The sequence below is a fragment of the Lepidochelys olivacea genome (genome assembly GCF_965140295.1).
Source record: "Lepidochelys olivacea isolate rLepOli2 genome assembly, chromosome: 1".
Taxonomy (NCBI): domain Eukaryota; kingdom Metazoa; phylum Chordata; order Testudines; family Cheloniidae; genus Lepidochelys; species Lepidochelys olivacea.
Window position 1 is genome coordinate 61,341,588 of NC_140411.1, and position 13,588 is coordinate 61,355,175.

At 44.2% G+C, this 13,588-nt stretch overlaps 1 protein-coding gene across 2 annotated transcripts in view; it reads left to right on the plus strand.

Annotated features, from left to right (window-relative positions):
- Window positions 1-13,588, plus strand: part of LCP1 (lymphocyte cytosolic protein 1) — a 63,981-nt gene that overhangs the window by 33,618 nt on the left and 16,775 nt on the right. For both annotated transcript variants that reach the window (XM_084628748.1, XM_084628747.1), the window contains exons 2-6: window positions 6,873-6,962; window positions 9,522-9,685; window positions 10,219-10,348; window positions 10,696-10,828; window positions 12,816-12,897. In XM_084628748.1, the coding sequence (XP_084484874.1) occupies window positions 6,896-6,962; window positions 9,522-9,685; window positions 10,219-10,348; window positions 10,696-10,828; window positions 12,816-12,897 (576 nt within the window). In that variant the 5' untranslated portion in view covers window positions 6,873-6,895. The remainder of the gene's footprint in view (window positions 1-6,872; window positions 6,963-9,521; window positions 9,686-10,218; window positions 10,349-10,695; window positions 10,829-12,815; window positions 12,898-13,588) is intronic.

Sequence of the window (13,588 nt, forward strand, 5' to 3'; positions counted from 1 at the left end):
CCAAAACGCAGCTTTGTACCTCTCCTTTTAATCTGTTTCCATTTACTTCTGCCTCTTTCTCGCTGTTGACAACTCCACTATTTTCCCCATCTCTCCGGCATATTGGTCGTTGTCAGCTCCTTCCTTTGCATTCAAGTTCTTGCTAAGTCCTCTCTTTTCATTCTCTATAATGGCCGCCAAATCTGCCGTTTATTCTGCTATAACCCTTGACCATACCTTGCTCATTCTTCACTTTGATTAACCTTGTCCTTCCTGGCACCCCTGCCTCTCCCCTCTCCCCTCTATCCAAAACAACTGCTGCTAATGCTATTTTCTTTCCCACGGTTCCAGTCACGACAACCCCTCCTTAAATCTCCACACAAAACAACAACAACGAGGAGTCCTTTGGCACCTTAAAGACTAACAGATTTATTTGGGCATAAGCTTTCATGGTTAAAAAAACAACTTCTTCAGATGCATCCATGGGCGGCGAATTCTATGGGCCCATGGTGCCTGGGCACCAGGAATATTCCTGGCCTGGGGCCCAGCTCCAGCAATGTTTGAGGCCAGGTCTAACCCTCTGCCCCGCCTTCCACCCCTGGGTGCTCGCCTCCCCCCCCCCATCTTCTGGGTGATTTAAAGCGGCCTGGGGCACCGCACCCCCCCACCCCTTCCCAGAGCCTGCACCCCCACCACTTTCCCACACACCCCCTCCCACTCCCAAACTCCCTCCCAAAGCCTGCACCCTCTTCCCACCCACCCCCTCCTGCCCCCAAACTCCCCTGCACCCCCACCCCCAGACCAGAGCCTGCACCCAAATACCATCTCAGAGCCTGCACCCCTCACCCCCTCCTGCATCCCCACCCCGTTCCCCAGCCTGGAGCCTGCACCCAGCACCCAAACTCCTTCTCAGAGCCTGCACCCCCACCCGCTTTCCACACACTCTCTCCTGCGCCCAAACTCCCTCCCAGAGCCTGCACCCGGCATCCCTCCTGCACCCCAATCACCTCCCCCAGCCCAGGGCCTGCACCCCAGACCTCCTCCCCCCACCCTAACTCCCTCCCAGGGCCTTAGGCAGGTGGGGGGCAGGCTCTGGGCGTTCTGGGCACCACCAAAATTGATACAAATCTGCCGCCCTGAATGCATCTGAAGAAGTGGGGGTTTTTTACCCACAAAAGCTTATGCCCAAATAAATCTGTTAGTCTTTAAGGTGCCACCGGACTCCTCGTTGTCTTTCCACCTTGTTCACCTTACTAGTAATCTCCTGACCCCCTCCTTTGCCTGAACTACTGTCTTACCTTTGTTTGTCCTCTCCTGTCTTCTCTGCCATACGCAGCAAACTCTTTGGAGCAGGGAACGTGTCTTACTGTAAGTTTTATAAAGTGTAGCATACATTTTTTACAGTGCATTGTGAATGACAAGTTACAAGGTTGTTCAGATTCAGATGGAGTTGCTGGACTCCCAACAATCCCAATATCTGGGGACTTTTTGCTAGAGTCCAAGCCAGTGTCACTCAGTGAAGTTCTGGAAGCACTTGGGTAGCTTTGGGATACTGTACATTGCCTTTTTAAATAGATCAGCAAGTTGAGACACCAGCTGCTGCCAGCAAGCTGCCTCCGTCCTGAGCCCTGTTTTATGTCCCCCTGCTCTGTGGAGATGGGGTATAGGAGCGGGGGGCAGAAGCAGGGAGAGGGGGACACCCTGACATCAGCACCCCACTTCCCCCCCACCCTCCGCACAGCAAGCAGGTGGCTCCTGGAAGCAGCTCCAAGGCAGAGGGCAGGAGCAGCACATGGCAGTGGGGGGAGGGACAGCTAAACTGCCCGCATGGCAGTCGATAGCCTGCTGGGCGGCTGCTGCACAGGGAACTTAGGGCAGCGGGGAGCTGAAAAGGGGGCTGCCGGTCCACCCTGGTTCCAAGCCCCCACCTGCTGGCTCCACCAGGCTGCTCTTCCTGCAAGCAGTGGACAAAACAGGAGGCTGCCAAACAACATTATAAGGAAGCATTGCGCAACTTTAAACGAGCATGTTCCCTAATTGATCAGCAACGTAACAACGAAACAACATTAACCAGGATGACATTAAGTGAGGAGTTACTCTGTGTGTGTGTGTATATAAAATGTCTTTTGTCTGGTGAAAAAAATTTCCCTGGAATTTAACGCCCTATTTACATTAATTTTTATGGGGAAATTGGATTCGCTTAACATCATTTTGCTTAAAGTAGCATTGTTCAGGAACATAAATACAATGTTAAGCGAGGAATTACTGTACCGGATGATCTTATTTTTAAACAATATCTAAGTATACAATTAGCTAAACAACACATGCAATTACTGTACAACAAGACAGTCATTAGCAAGTTTCTTTATTCCATTAAACAAGTAGAAAACATTTATCCTTATTGGGAGGGTCCCCAACTTTGGAATTGCAGAAAACCAAACACCCTTGCCCTGCCCCTTCCCTGAGGCCCTGAATCTTCTCTGATGCCTCACCTCCTGCTCACTTCATCCCCCTCCCTCCATTGCTCACTCTCCCCACTCTCGCTCACTCGCTCATTTTCACCAGGCTGGGGCAGGGGGTTGAGGTGTGAAAGGGGATGAGGGCTCTGGCTGGGGGTGTGGGGTTTGGGGTACTGGAGGGGGCTCTGGGCTGGGACCATGGGGTTCAGAGTGCGGGGGCGGGGTCTCTGGGCTGGGGCAGGGAGTTGTGGTGAGGGAGGGGGTTCAGGCTCTGAGAAGGAGTTTGGGTGAAGGGAGGGGGCTCAGATTTGTGGTGCAAGAGGAGGCTCTGGGATGGGGGGTGGGCCGAGGAGTTTGGAGTGTGGAAGGAGGCTCAGGGCTGGGGCAGGGGATTGGGGTGTGGGAGGGGGTAAGGGCTCCAGCTGGGGGTGAAGGCTCTGGGATGGGGCTAGGAATGAGGAGTTTGGGGTGCAGGAGCGGGCTCTGGACTGGGGGGTGGAGCCAAGGGGTTTGGTGTGTGGGAGGGGGCTCCAGGCTGGGCCAGAAGGTTGGGGTGCGGGAGGGAGTGTGGGGTGTTGGCTCCGGGAGGGAGTTTGGGTACAGGAGGGGTTCCAAGCTGGGGCAGAAGTTTGGGGTGTCGGAGTGGGTTTGGGGTGTGGGCTCTGAACAGCAATTTCCCCAGGTGGTTCCTGGAGGCGGCGACATGTCCCTCGGGTCCTAGGCAGAGGTGCGGCCAGGTGGCTCTGCGTGTTGCCCCTCCCTGCAGGAGCAGCCCCCGCAGCTCCCATTGGCTGCAGTTCCTGGCCAATGGGAGGTGCAGAGCTGGCGGTTGGAGCAAGGGCAGTGTGCAGAGCTCCTGTGGCCACCCTTGGGCCTAGGAGCTGAGGGACATGTTGCCACTTCCAGGAGCCAAGTAGGGAGACTGCCAACCCCGTTGCACCACCAACCAGACTTTTACCGGCCCGGTCTGTGGTGCTGACTGGAGCCGCCAGTGTCCCTTTTTGACCAGATTGTCTGGTCGAAAACTGGACACCTTGACAACCCTACCTATTGGTTAAGGTACATGAGGCACCTGGCCCTTAACAGCTCTCTTGTTTCTCAGTGCATTTGATTTAACCACCTCAGATAATTTCAGAAAAGTGATAGTAAGTCATAAGTATAAATTAATGCACAGAAAAACTCCCTTGGCAACCCCAACAAATCAGACTCTCAAGCACCATCTTTCCAGAATAAATCACATTGACATTAACAAAATTTGTTTCTCTTACTCTGAAAACTTTCTGGACAAGATTCTTCTCTCAGTTCTTGCAATATACATTTGCGGGACCTTCACTGACTTTATTGAGCAAATCTGGCCAAATATGAGACTATAAATATTAAAAATAAAGACTTAGTTCTTTCGCTCCCTTTACTGCAATCTCTTGCCAAATTGGGGTTAAAGGTAATCTTGAAACAGTGTAGGAGCGGTGTTCCACTAGGGACTTTGCTGCTGATGTTATGTGGATATTATGTACCTGTGATGAGGTACTAAGGTGCCCAACTTTACAACTTAAACAGTTATGTGACTTGCAAAGTCCCACGATAGAGTTGTGCCAATGGTAATTTAGGGTTAACTGACAAAATCAGAATTTGAGGATCCCATTTTGATCGCACCCCAGGGTAAATAGGGAGTAACTCCATTGAAGTTGGTGGCACAAGAGGATATTGGGTACTAGGATTAATTGGGTGAAATTAAAAGGTACGGTTAGACTGAGAATATAGAATAATTCCAACTAATGTGTGTGTGCTGGAGGGGAGGAGACATCAGGGTACTTTAGTGGTATGAATACCGCAGCACCTTGGCAGTTCCAATCTCAGCTCTGACACTGACTCTGTAGCCTTGGGCAAAACATTTAACTTTTCTGCTCAGTTTCCCCATCCATAAAATGAGGCTGATAACATTGACCTCACAGGAGTATGTGAGGATTAATAAGAGTGAAACCTGTGCCTTTGCTGGCCATTATTATCAGGTTGCATTGTACTTCATGGACCAAATTCTCCACCAGCATATGTCCATTGGTTTCAGTGGGACCATTTATGCAGGTGGTGAATTTGACCCAATATCTGTAATTGAATTGTGTGATAGTCTGTATGTGCTATTATTGTTGTTTACAGTATCTATTGTACTGTGGAATAATCTTCCTGGAGCAGTGTTAGACATCCTTTTGCTTGATAAAGGATCTAGACTGGACAGTATAAACCTGCACTGGAAAATGGATTAATGAGATGCCTTAATAAGTCTTTTCCATGATTTCCTCTCCAGTAGGTCCCTAAAAGTAATACTTCTTAATACTGCTAAAAATATTATTTGTTTTACATAGCACCTGGAGGCCCAATTGTACGAAGTACTATACAAACACAGACACACAATCCCTGCCTTTAAAAAGATTACAATCTTATTTATATATTGTGTTATTCTTCTCTACGGGCAATGCTTCAAGAAAGTCTGAGCAAGATGAACCAGCTTTCTCTCCTGATGAAGAAGTCTTTTAGTTCTGATCCAGAGCTTGCAGAGATTAGGCAGCTAAACTGTGCTACTGTAGGGACAGACAGGATGAAAGAACCCACCACAATGTATTGCCTTTGGCTTATTTTTAATCCATTTCTATAAAGAGTTCTCCTTCTACGCCACACTTACTGACATTATAAATCAATGCATAAATTCAGGAAGGCATTAAACCTGAAATCCAGATAAATGGTGCTTAACTGTTATACTCAAATTATTCTAGCAAATGTGTTAAGTATCATCTTCCATTTTTCAAATCTACCCTAAATATCTTTTACAAAATGATATAAATGTTTGCAATCTGGGCCTTCTCACTGAAGTTATGGGGTTTTTTTTAGGTCTGAAGTAGTTTTAGTGCATTCTCTTTTGATTCTTTCCTAAACAAGGGCACTGCAACTGCAGCAGCCACCCTCAAACCCTCTAACTAGGGCCCATATAGTATTCTAGTCTAGTCTAGTCCTTTTATTATGTTGTAAATCATATTTATCACACTAGTGCCTAAGGACCAACCAAAAGTGGGGCCCCATTGTGCTAGGTACCATACGAAGCTAGAACTGTAGACAGTCTCTGCCCCAAAGAGCTTACACTATAAATAGATAAGACGGGGCAGGGCAGGACAATCCCGCTCCCATTACCATGGTACGGGAGCACCCTTCAGCAGTGCATGCAGCGATGTGACAAGCATCTGTCACAAGTGGAACTGAATCTTCCACCCCTGTGCAGCATTCTCAATGACATCAGAGCGAAGGCACAGTCGCTATAGAACCTAATCCTTCTTTGAGTTGCATGGGTGTACTGAGAGGGAGAGGGCACAAAATGCCTCTTTCTCCCACCGGGTGCCCATAAAACAATAGAACTACAGTTTGAACCGCGAGCTGAGGAGAGCATGAAGATGAAGGCCCTGTTACGACACCTGACAGTGTATCCCACTCCAAGGGAATACGTGGAAGACCCAAGCAGGCCCTGAGGACGTATGCTGCAATGTGAAGCGTTTGCTAACTGGTGATCCAAGCTGCCCGCCATGGCAGCAGCAGCAAAGTGCTCCCAATCATGTGTTTGCCCCCAAACATCCTGAGCCATCCTGACCCCCACTTGCAGGGTGGCTTTGAGGATTCCTGAGTGTCCAGCATAATTCTGTTCTGTCCCTCCACAGAGTAATTAAGGCAAGTGAGGACGGGATTTAGGTATCAAAAGTATTCACCAGCCTTGATAAGCATTTTGGGCAGGACTTATCAAAACAGCACAGTTTGGTAACAAATCAATATGGATTTACATCTATAGCAGGGGTGGCCAACCTGACACTGAGAAGGAGCCAGAATTTACCAATGTACATTGCCAAAGAGCCACAGTAATATGTCAGGAGCCCCCCAGTGAGCTCCCCGCACCCCGCTCCCAGCGCCTCCCGCCCACCGGCAGCCCCGCCAATCAGCGCCTCCCCCTCTTTCCCCGCACCTCCCGATCAGCTGTTTCATGGCATGCAGGAGGCTCGGAGGGGGAGTGGGAGGAGCGAGGGCATGGCAGGCTCAGGGGAGGGGGCAGGAAGGGGTGGAGTGGGGGCAGGGCCTGTGGCAGAGCCAGGGGTTGAGCAGAGAGCCCCCCTGGCACATTGGAAAGTTGGCGTCTGTAGCTCCAGCCCCGGAGCCGGTGCCTCTACAAGGAGCCGCATGTGGCTCCGGAGCCACAGGTTGGCCACCTCTGATCTATAGGATCGAAAAAGGTTACCTCTTAGTTACACTCCTGGATACAGATGGAAACCGTGTTGTAAATTATGAAGAATGATGCAGTGACTTCGTGTCATGCTGTTCATTGTAACTTCTAAGTGAAATTGCTTTGAACTTCTGACTCTTAAAAATAAAAGACACAAACTAATAACATGCATTTTCCTGCAGACTTCTGATTCAAAGAAGTAAAAATGGCGTCAACAACACACATCTCAGAGGAAGAGATGACAGACTTAAGAGAGGCTTTCAACAAAGTCGGTGAGTACAGTTAGCATGTAACATACGACACGAGGTAAAGTTGTATTCTATCCCGCTGTACTGGCCAGCTTCAGTTAATGAGCCATGCTTCAGTACTGTCATACTGTGAAATGGAAACTATATGAAGTAATGTTCATACAACTGCAGTCCTTTTCAAATAAAACCACTTTAGCCTGCAGTAGCTTTCTGGAAGTATAGTATTGGCATTCCTTTGCTGGATGAAGACAGCAGAAGGTTGCGAAACTGGTTTTATGAAATAATTTGAAAACATGAAGTATTTTAAAGCATTTTCACCCAAACATTTATTCAAGGCAAATTACTGAGAAGACAAAACAAGGATTTTTGATATAACATAATACATTCCCTAGGGAAACTGAAACAAAGGCAAATTAAAAAAACCTCAAATGTACAGCCCCTTTTCCTTGATCCTTTTGTGCTCTAGGTGTGTTTTTAAATTCATATCCCCTTTTCTACTTTTAAGCCCCATTCTGTTTTTCTCTACTTACACCGGACCATCTCTCTCCCCTGATTCTAAGGATATGCATTTCTGTCTCTCACAGCTCACTTATTCTCAGCCATTAAGTCCTTTCATTGCTACGAAGCATTTTCCCTTTCTCAGTCCTGATCCTCTCTCTAGGTCCTCTTCTCTCTACTAGTTTCTGTTTTCACTGTGAAACAGACATTGAAAGGACACTTTTCACAATCCCATATTAATCCATACTTCTGTTGCTAAGAATTATAGAATCATAGAATATCAGGGTTGGAAGGGACCTCAGGAGGTCATAGTCAAAGCAGGACCAATCCCCAACTAAATCATCCCAGCCAGGGCTTTGTCAAGCCTGACCTTAAAAACCTCAAAGGAAGGAGATTCCACCGCTTTCCTAGGTAACCCATTCCAGTGCTTCACCACACTCCTAGTGAAAAAGTTTTTCCTAATATCCAACCTAAACCTCCCCCATTGCAACTTGAGGCCATTACTCCTTGTTTTGTCATCTGGTACCACTGAGAACAGTCTAGATCCCTCCTCTTTGGAACCTCCTTTCAGGTAGTTGAAAGCAGCTATCAAATTCCCCTCATTCTTCTCTTCTGCAGACTAAATAATCCCAGTTCCCTCAGCCTCTCCTCATAAATCACGTGCTCCAGTCCCCTAATTATTTTTGTTGCCCTTCGCTGGACTCTTTCCAATTTTTCTACATCCTTCTTGTAGTGTGGGACCCAAAACTGGACACAGTACTCCAGATGAGGGAATGATCACGTCCCTCAATCTGCTGGCAATGCTCCTACTTATACAGCCCAAAATGCCATTAGCCTTCTTGGCAACAAGGGCACACTGTTGACTCATATCCAGCTTCTCATTCACTGTAACCCTAGGTCCTTTTCTGCAGAACTGCTGCCTAGACGCTCAGTCCCCAGCCTGTAGTAGTGCCTGGGATTCTTCCGTCCTAAGTGCAGGACTCTGCACTTGTCCTTGTTGAACCTCATCAGATTTCTTTTGGCCCAATCCTCTAATTTGTCTAGGTCCAATCCTCTAATTTGTCTAAGAAGCAGCCTCAAATGTAAATCCTATGTGGTTTTGCTGCACATGACATGGTCAATTTCCAGCTCAACTCAGGAAATCACAACATATACTTCTTTGAAATCTCTCTTTGGGCAAATGAAGACTACAAAACAACATTTGGGACAATAATATATATACTGAGAGTATAGGAGCGTTTATTACAAATAACAAGTTGCTAGCATTTTCATATGTCAAAGAAAAAATCTGTCTACATGACATCTAAATAGTTTCAAAATATAAATCCCCTCATTAAAAATCTTTACAAATCACAATAGGCAACTGAGGTAGAATGTTTCATTTTAAATTCCATACAGTTCTGCATTTTGATGCTATGGGTTGCTGATAGCTAAACATTTGTATGTACAGGACCCTCACCAATATCCAAAGCAAAATGAGAAGCAATGAAATAATGGGACAATATTGGAATAATCATACTTCTGTTATTATTTGCCTGCTACTGTTACACGTAACATGCAAGGATACTGTCATGGAAAGAGATTAGAGAAATAAAATGATTTTACTAATTTTTTCTCATTTGCGTAATTTGCACATTTGAGAGCAATTTGTGAATAGTCATTTTGCGTATTTTCAGAAATGCTCCTACAGACAGGGTAATCTCTGCCTAACTCACACTCTCATTTTAGCCCTTAATAAAAGAATGCAGTAGGAGAAGGCTAATAACTTTTGGTTTTGAGTTTGTTTTTGTTTATTTTGTAAAACCATTAATTCAGTGTAAATTTAATAAATTCAAACTATGAATACATCCACATATCGCGCTGCTACTGTAACATATATCCAACTAACATACAGATTCTTCCTTCTTTTTTTGTTTCATGGTCATTATAAACTTTCCTTGGGATTGAAAAGGTCACTGCAATTGTTAAAAACAATTTACTATATTTTTGTTATAAGATTAAAAAAATCATTACACATAATTCATATTTCCTGAAAAAAACCTTTTCTGTGCAGACAGGTTCATTAAGCTGTTTTTTCCTTTACAGACATTGATGGAAATGGTTTCATAAGCAGTTGTGAATTAACAGAGCTGTTCAAAGCAGCCAATCTGCCTCTGCCAGGATATAAAATCAGAGAAATCACTCAGAATTTGATGGCCACGGGAGATCAAAACAATGATGGCAAAATCAGCTTTGATGAATTTATTGCAGTGAGTAAAATGTTATTTTGGAGAATATCCTCTAAAAAGAAATTCAGAAAAAAAAACAGTCTAACTTGCAAAACTAGAGCTGGTCAGAAATTTTCTGTCAAAATGATTTTTCAGTGGTAAATGCAGTTTCCGCAAGCTGGGACAAAAACAAATGTTGAAGTATTGGAATTTCCTGCAGGATGGAAATTTCAGAATTGCACTTACCTCTGTTCAAAATTTAAACTTCTAAGGGCTTGTCTCCAGAATACAAAGACTCTGTAGATTCCTAATACTCTTTAACTTCCTATTTATTAGTTAAAATATAAAAAAATTATAAGGTCCAATTCTGCTAAGGCAGCCACAAGTGTGAACTCTTGCTGAGAGTGCCCATTCAAATAATTGTTAGTATTACAGATTATTTATTTATTCGATGCCCACATTGTTTTCAGCTCTGAAAAAGACATAGAGGACAGCATGGTCCCAAGAAATTTACAACCTAAAAGCTCATAGTTTTATAGCTTGCAATTTTAAAATCACTCTCTGTATTTTGAAAGGTATTCCACGGCCTGAAGAGCACAGATGTGGCTAAAACCTTTCGAAAAGCAATCAATAAAAAGGAGGGGATTTGTGCTATCGGTGGAACTTCAGAACAGTCCAGTGTTGGAACCCAACATTCTTATTCGGGTATGTAGAGTCAATTGATATAGGTAGTAATTGCAACTAAATGGTCCCTTGGAGATCATTTCGCAACTGTCAGTGTGAAAAGCCTTAGGAAATTGCCGTATCGATAAGGGAGACTTAGAACAGGCATATTTTGGACAAACTGTAATAAAGCTGAGGAGAAGTAAGAGCAGTATTTTGGCCAAAAATGCAACCTCCCTAATTTTAAATAATTGTTCGGTTCTCAGGTGGAATAGATAAGTGTCAGAAAAGGTACCAAATCACTTTTAATAAGAACTGAGATTTTCATGTCAAGAGAATTGGTAAAAGTTTTAGGCTCCAAATTGATAGATCTGACCTTTTGCTTGCAGAAGAAGAAAAGTACGCCTTTGTGAATTGGATTAACAAAGCCCTAGAGAATGACCCTGATTGCCGACACGTGCTCCCAATGAATCCAGACACTGATGACCTCTTCCTGGCGGTTGGTGATGGCATCGTGCTGTGGTAAATACCACCTATGTTTCCCTACACAGTTAGGCCCTGACCCTGTGAAAACGGATGCGTGTGCTTACCTTGAAGTACACAAGCAGTTGCGTTGCCTTTAGAGTTAGGCATGTGCGTAATTCTTGCAGGATCAGGGCCCTAGTGATTCTCTTTCTCACACATCTTTTCTCTTAAGAGATTATAAGGTTTTTTCAAACTATTGTTTATCATTGAAAAATAGATATTTTATATATTAAAAGTGATTGTCTCTGTCCATTAGAATCAGGGGAGAAATAACGAAGCCAACAGGAATGAGCCTGAGTAGAAAATGAATAAAAACTGGGTAAGGACCTCAGAATATAGAACCCAGTGAGTTTTATATACTTATTTGCGTATCTGAAATGTCCTGCATTACACAACATGGGCCAAATCCTGAAGTTCTCACTCAGTCCTTACTCATATACAATTCTTATGTAGGATTAGTTGGAGATTTAGATGAATAAGGACTTCAAGACTTGGCACAATGGGCATTTTGCTGAAGATAAGAATGGAATAACTTAGTAAGGGCTTCAGGAGATGGTTCTACCTTTTCTATTAAATGAGACTGAAACACAACCAACCTGCCTAAATGTGAAGGACTCTGAGCAGCCCAAGACTTTACAACTTACTATGAAAGAACTATATTGTTAGATACAAAGAGAAAATTCCATGTCAAGCATGCCCAGTAAACACATGAACGTGTAGGTCTTTTTCTTATGTACTATGTTTTGTAATAGTAATAAGAAACTTGAGACAGGGCATTTCTAGGGGGTTCCTATCTAGATGCATGCAAAATATTTGTGATGCAAAAATTATGGTTTTCATATTTTATTATGAACGTGAAATTCTGCTGAAGTCTGCCTATTTTTTGACCAAAATTGAGACCATTTTTGTACAGACTGGTTCATTTTTGAGTGAAGATGGATGGCTTTGTGTCAAAAATGTGTGTAAATCTGAGGATTTGTTTGCAGTTGTGGACAATGAAAATAGCTATTTTTTCAAATTTTGCATGAAGTCTTTGGAGGTAGAGGGTGAAAAGCAACGTGAAACAGTGAATCTTTTGACATGAATTTCCACAAAATTAACATTTTGAATTTCACACAGGTTTACTTTATTGCTCTTTTTGGCCACTATTCAATATATCTGTCTGTCACCTTCCATTCCTCCACTGGTTAGGAAAAAGCTGTGCTAAAATATTGCAGTACATGTGTGTATGTGTCTGTGTCTGTGTCTGTGTCTGTCTGTGGGGGGGCGGGGAGGAGACTATCTACTGGTGTTCCTGGACTTTTTAATGCACTAAGCAAGGTCCTGTGGTCAATTCAGTCTCTGGATATTTGATCAACATGCCACACTTTGCACTGATTAGATCTCAGCTGGAGTATTGTGTCCAGTTCCAGGTGCCACATTTCAGGAAAGATGTGGACAAATTGGAGAAAGTCCAGAGAAGAGCAACAAAAATGATTAAAGGTCTTGAAAACATGACCTATGAAGGAAGATTGAAAAAATTGGGTTTGTTTAGTCTGGAGAAGAGAAGACTGAGAGGGGACATAACAGTTTTCAAGTACATAAAAGGTTATTACAAGGAAGAGAGAGAAAAAATTGTTCTCCTTAATCTCTGAATATAGGACAAGAAGCAATGGGCTTAAATTGCAGCAAGGGAGGTTTAGGTTCAACATCACGAAAAATGTCCTAGCTGTCAGGGTGGTTAAGCACTGGAATAAATTGCCCAGGGAGGTTGTGGAGTTTCCATCATTGGAGATTTTTAAGAGCAGGTTGGACAAACACCTGTCAGGGATGGTCTAGAATAGATAATACTTAGTCCTGCCCTGAGTGCAGGGGACTGGATTAGATGACCTCTTCAGGTCCCTTTCACTCCTACAATTCTATGATATTATGATGAAGGTTCAAAATGACTTTGGTGTAGGCATAATGACGTATTTCTCACTTGTGTTTATTCTTTAATTTACAGTAAAATGATCAACTTTTCAGTGCCAGATACAATTGATGAAAGAACAATCAACAAAAAGAAGCTCACTCCATTCACTATACAGGTACTGAAACATCAAGTATAAATGCTGAGTCGCTGTTATGTAATTAATTAGATGTAATACTATACATTTCATAGCTCTGCACAATGCAGCCAGACACAGTTTGTGGCAAAGTAGGGTACTCAGGCTGCAATTCTGCAAATATTTACAACCATGCTTAATTTTGAACTTGAGAATCATCCCATTGAAATCAATGGGACTACTCATGTGCTTATAATTAAGCCAGGGTATAAATCTTAGGATCTAAGTGATAGGTGCCTAATGAATCTCCTTCCTTAGAAGTTTTTAAGGTCAGGCTTGACAAAGCCCTGGCTGGGATGATTTAATTGGGGATTGGTCCTGCTTTGAGCAGGGGGTTGGACTAGATGACCTCCTGAGGTCCCTTCCAACCCTGATATTCTATGATTCTATGAATACTACAGATGGGATGAGATGAAGACAATGACAAATTCAAATGTGGGTTAACTGCTAGAATACTAAATGCAGGTGAAAGTAAACACTTACCGGTATGGTAGGGGCAGGGCCTCGGGCGGAAGGGGCGGGGCTAGGGAGTCAGCCTCCCCCAGCCAGCCCATCCATGCTGCCTGGCCTGCACCGCCCGGGGCTCCCGTGGAGGGGGGAGGGGGAGCAAAAGGGGCAACAAGATTAAAGCGCGGCCATGGCCGCGCTTTAAGCAGCGTCCTTTGCTGCAGCA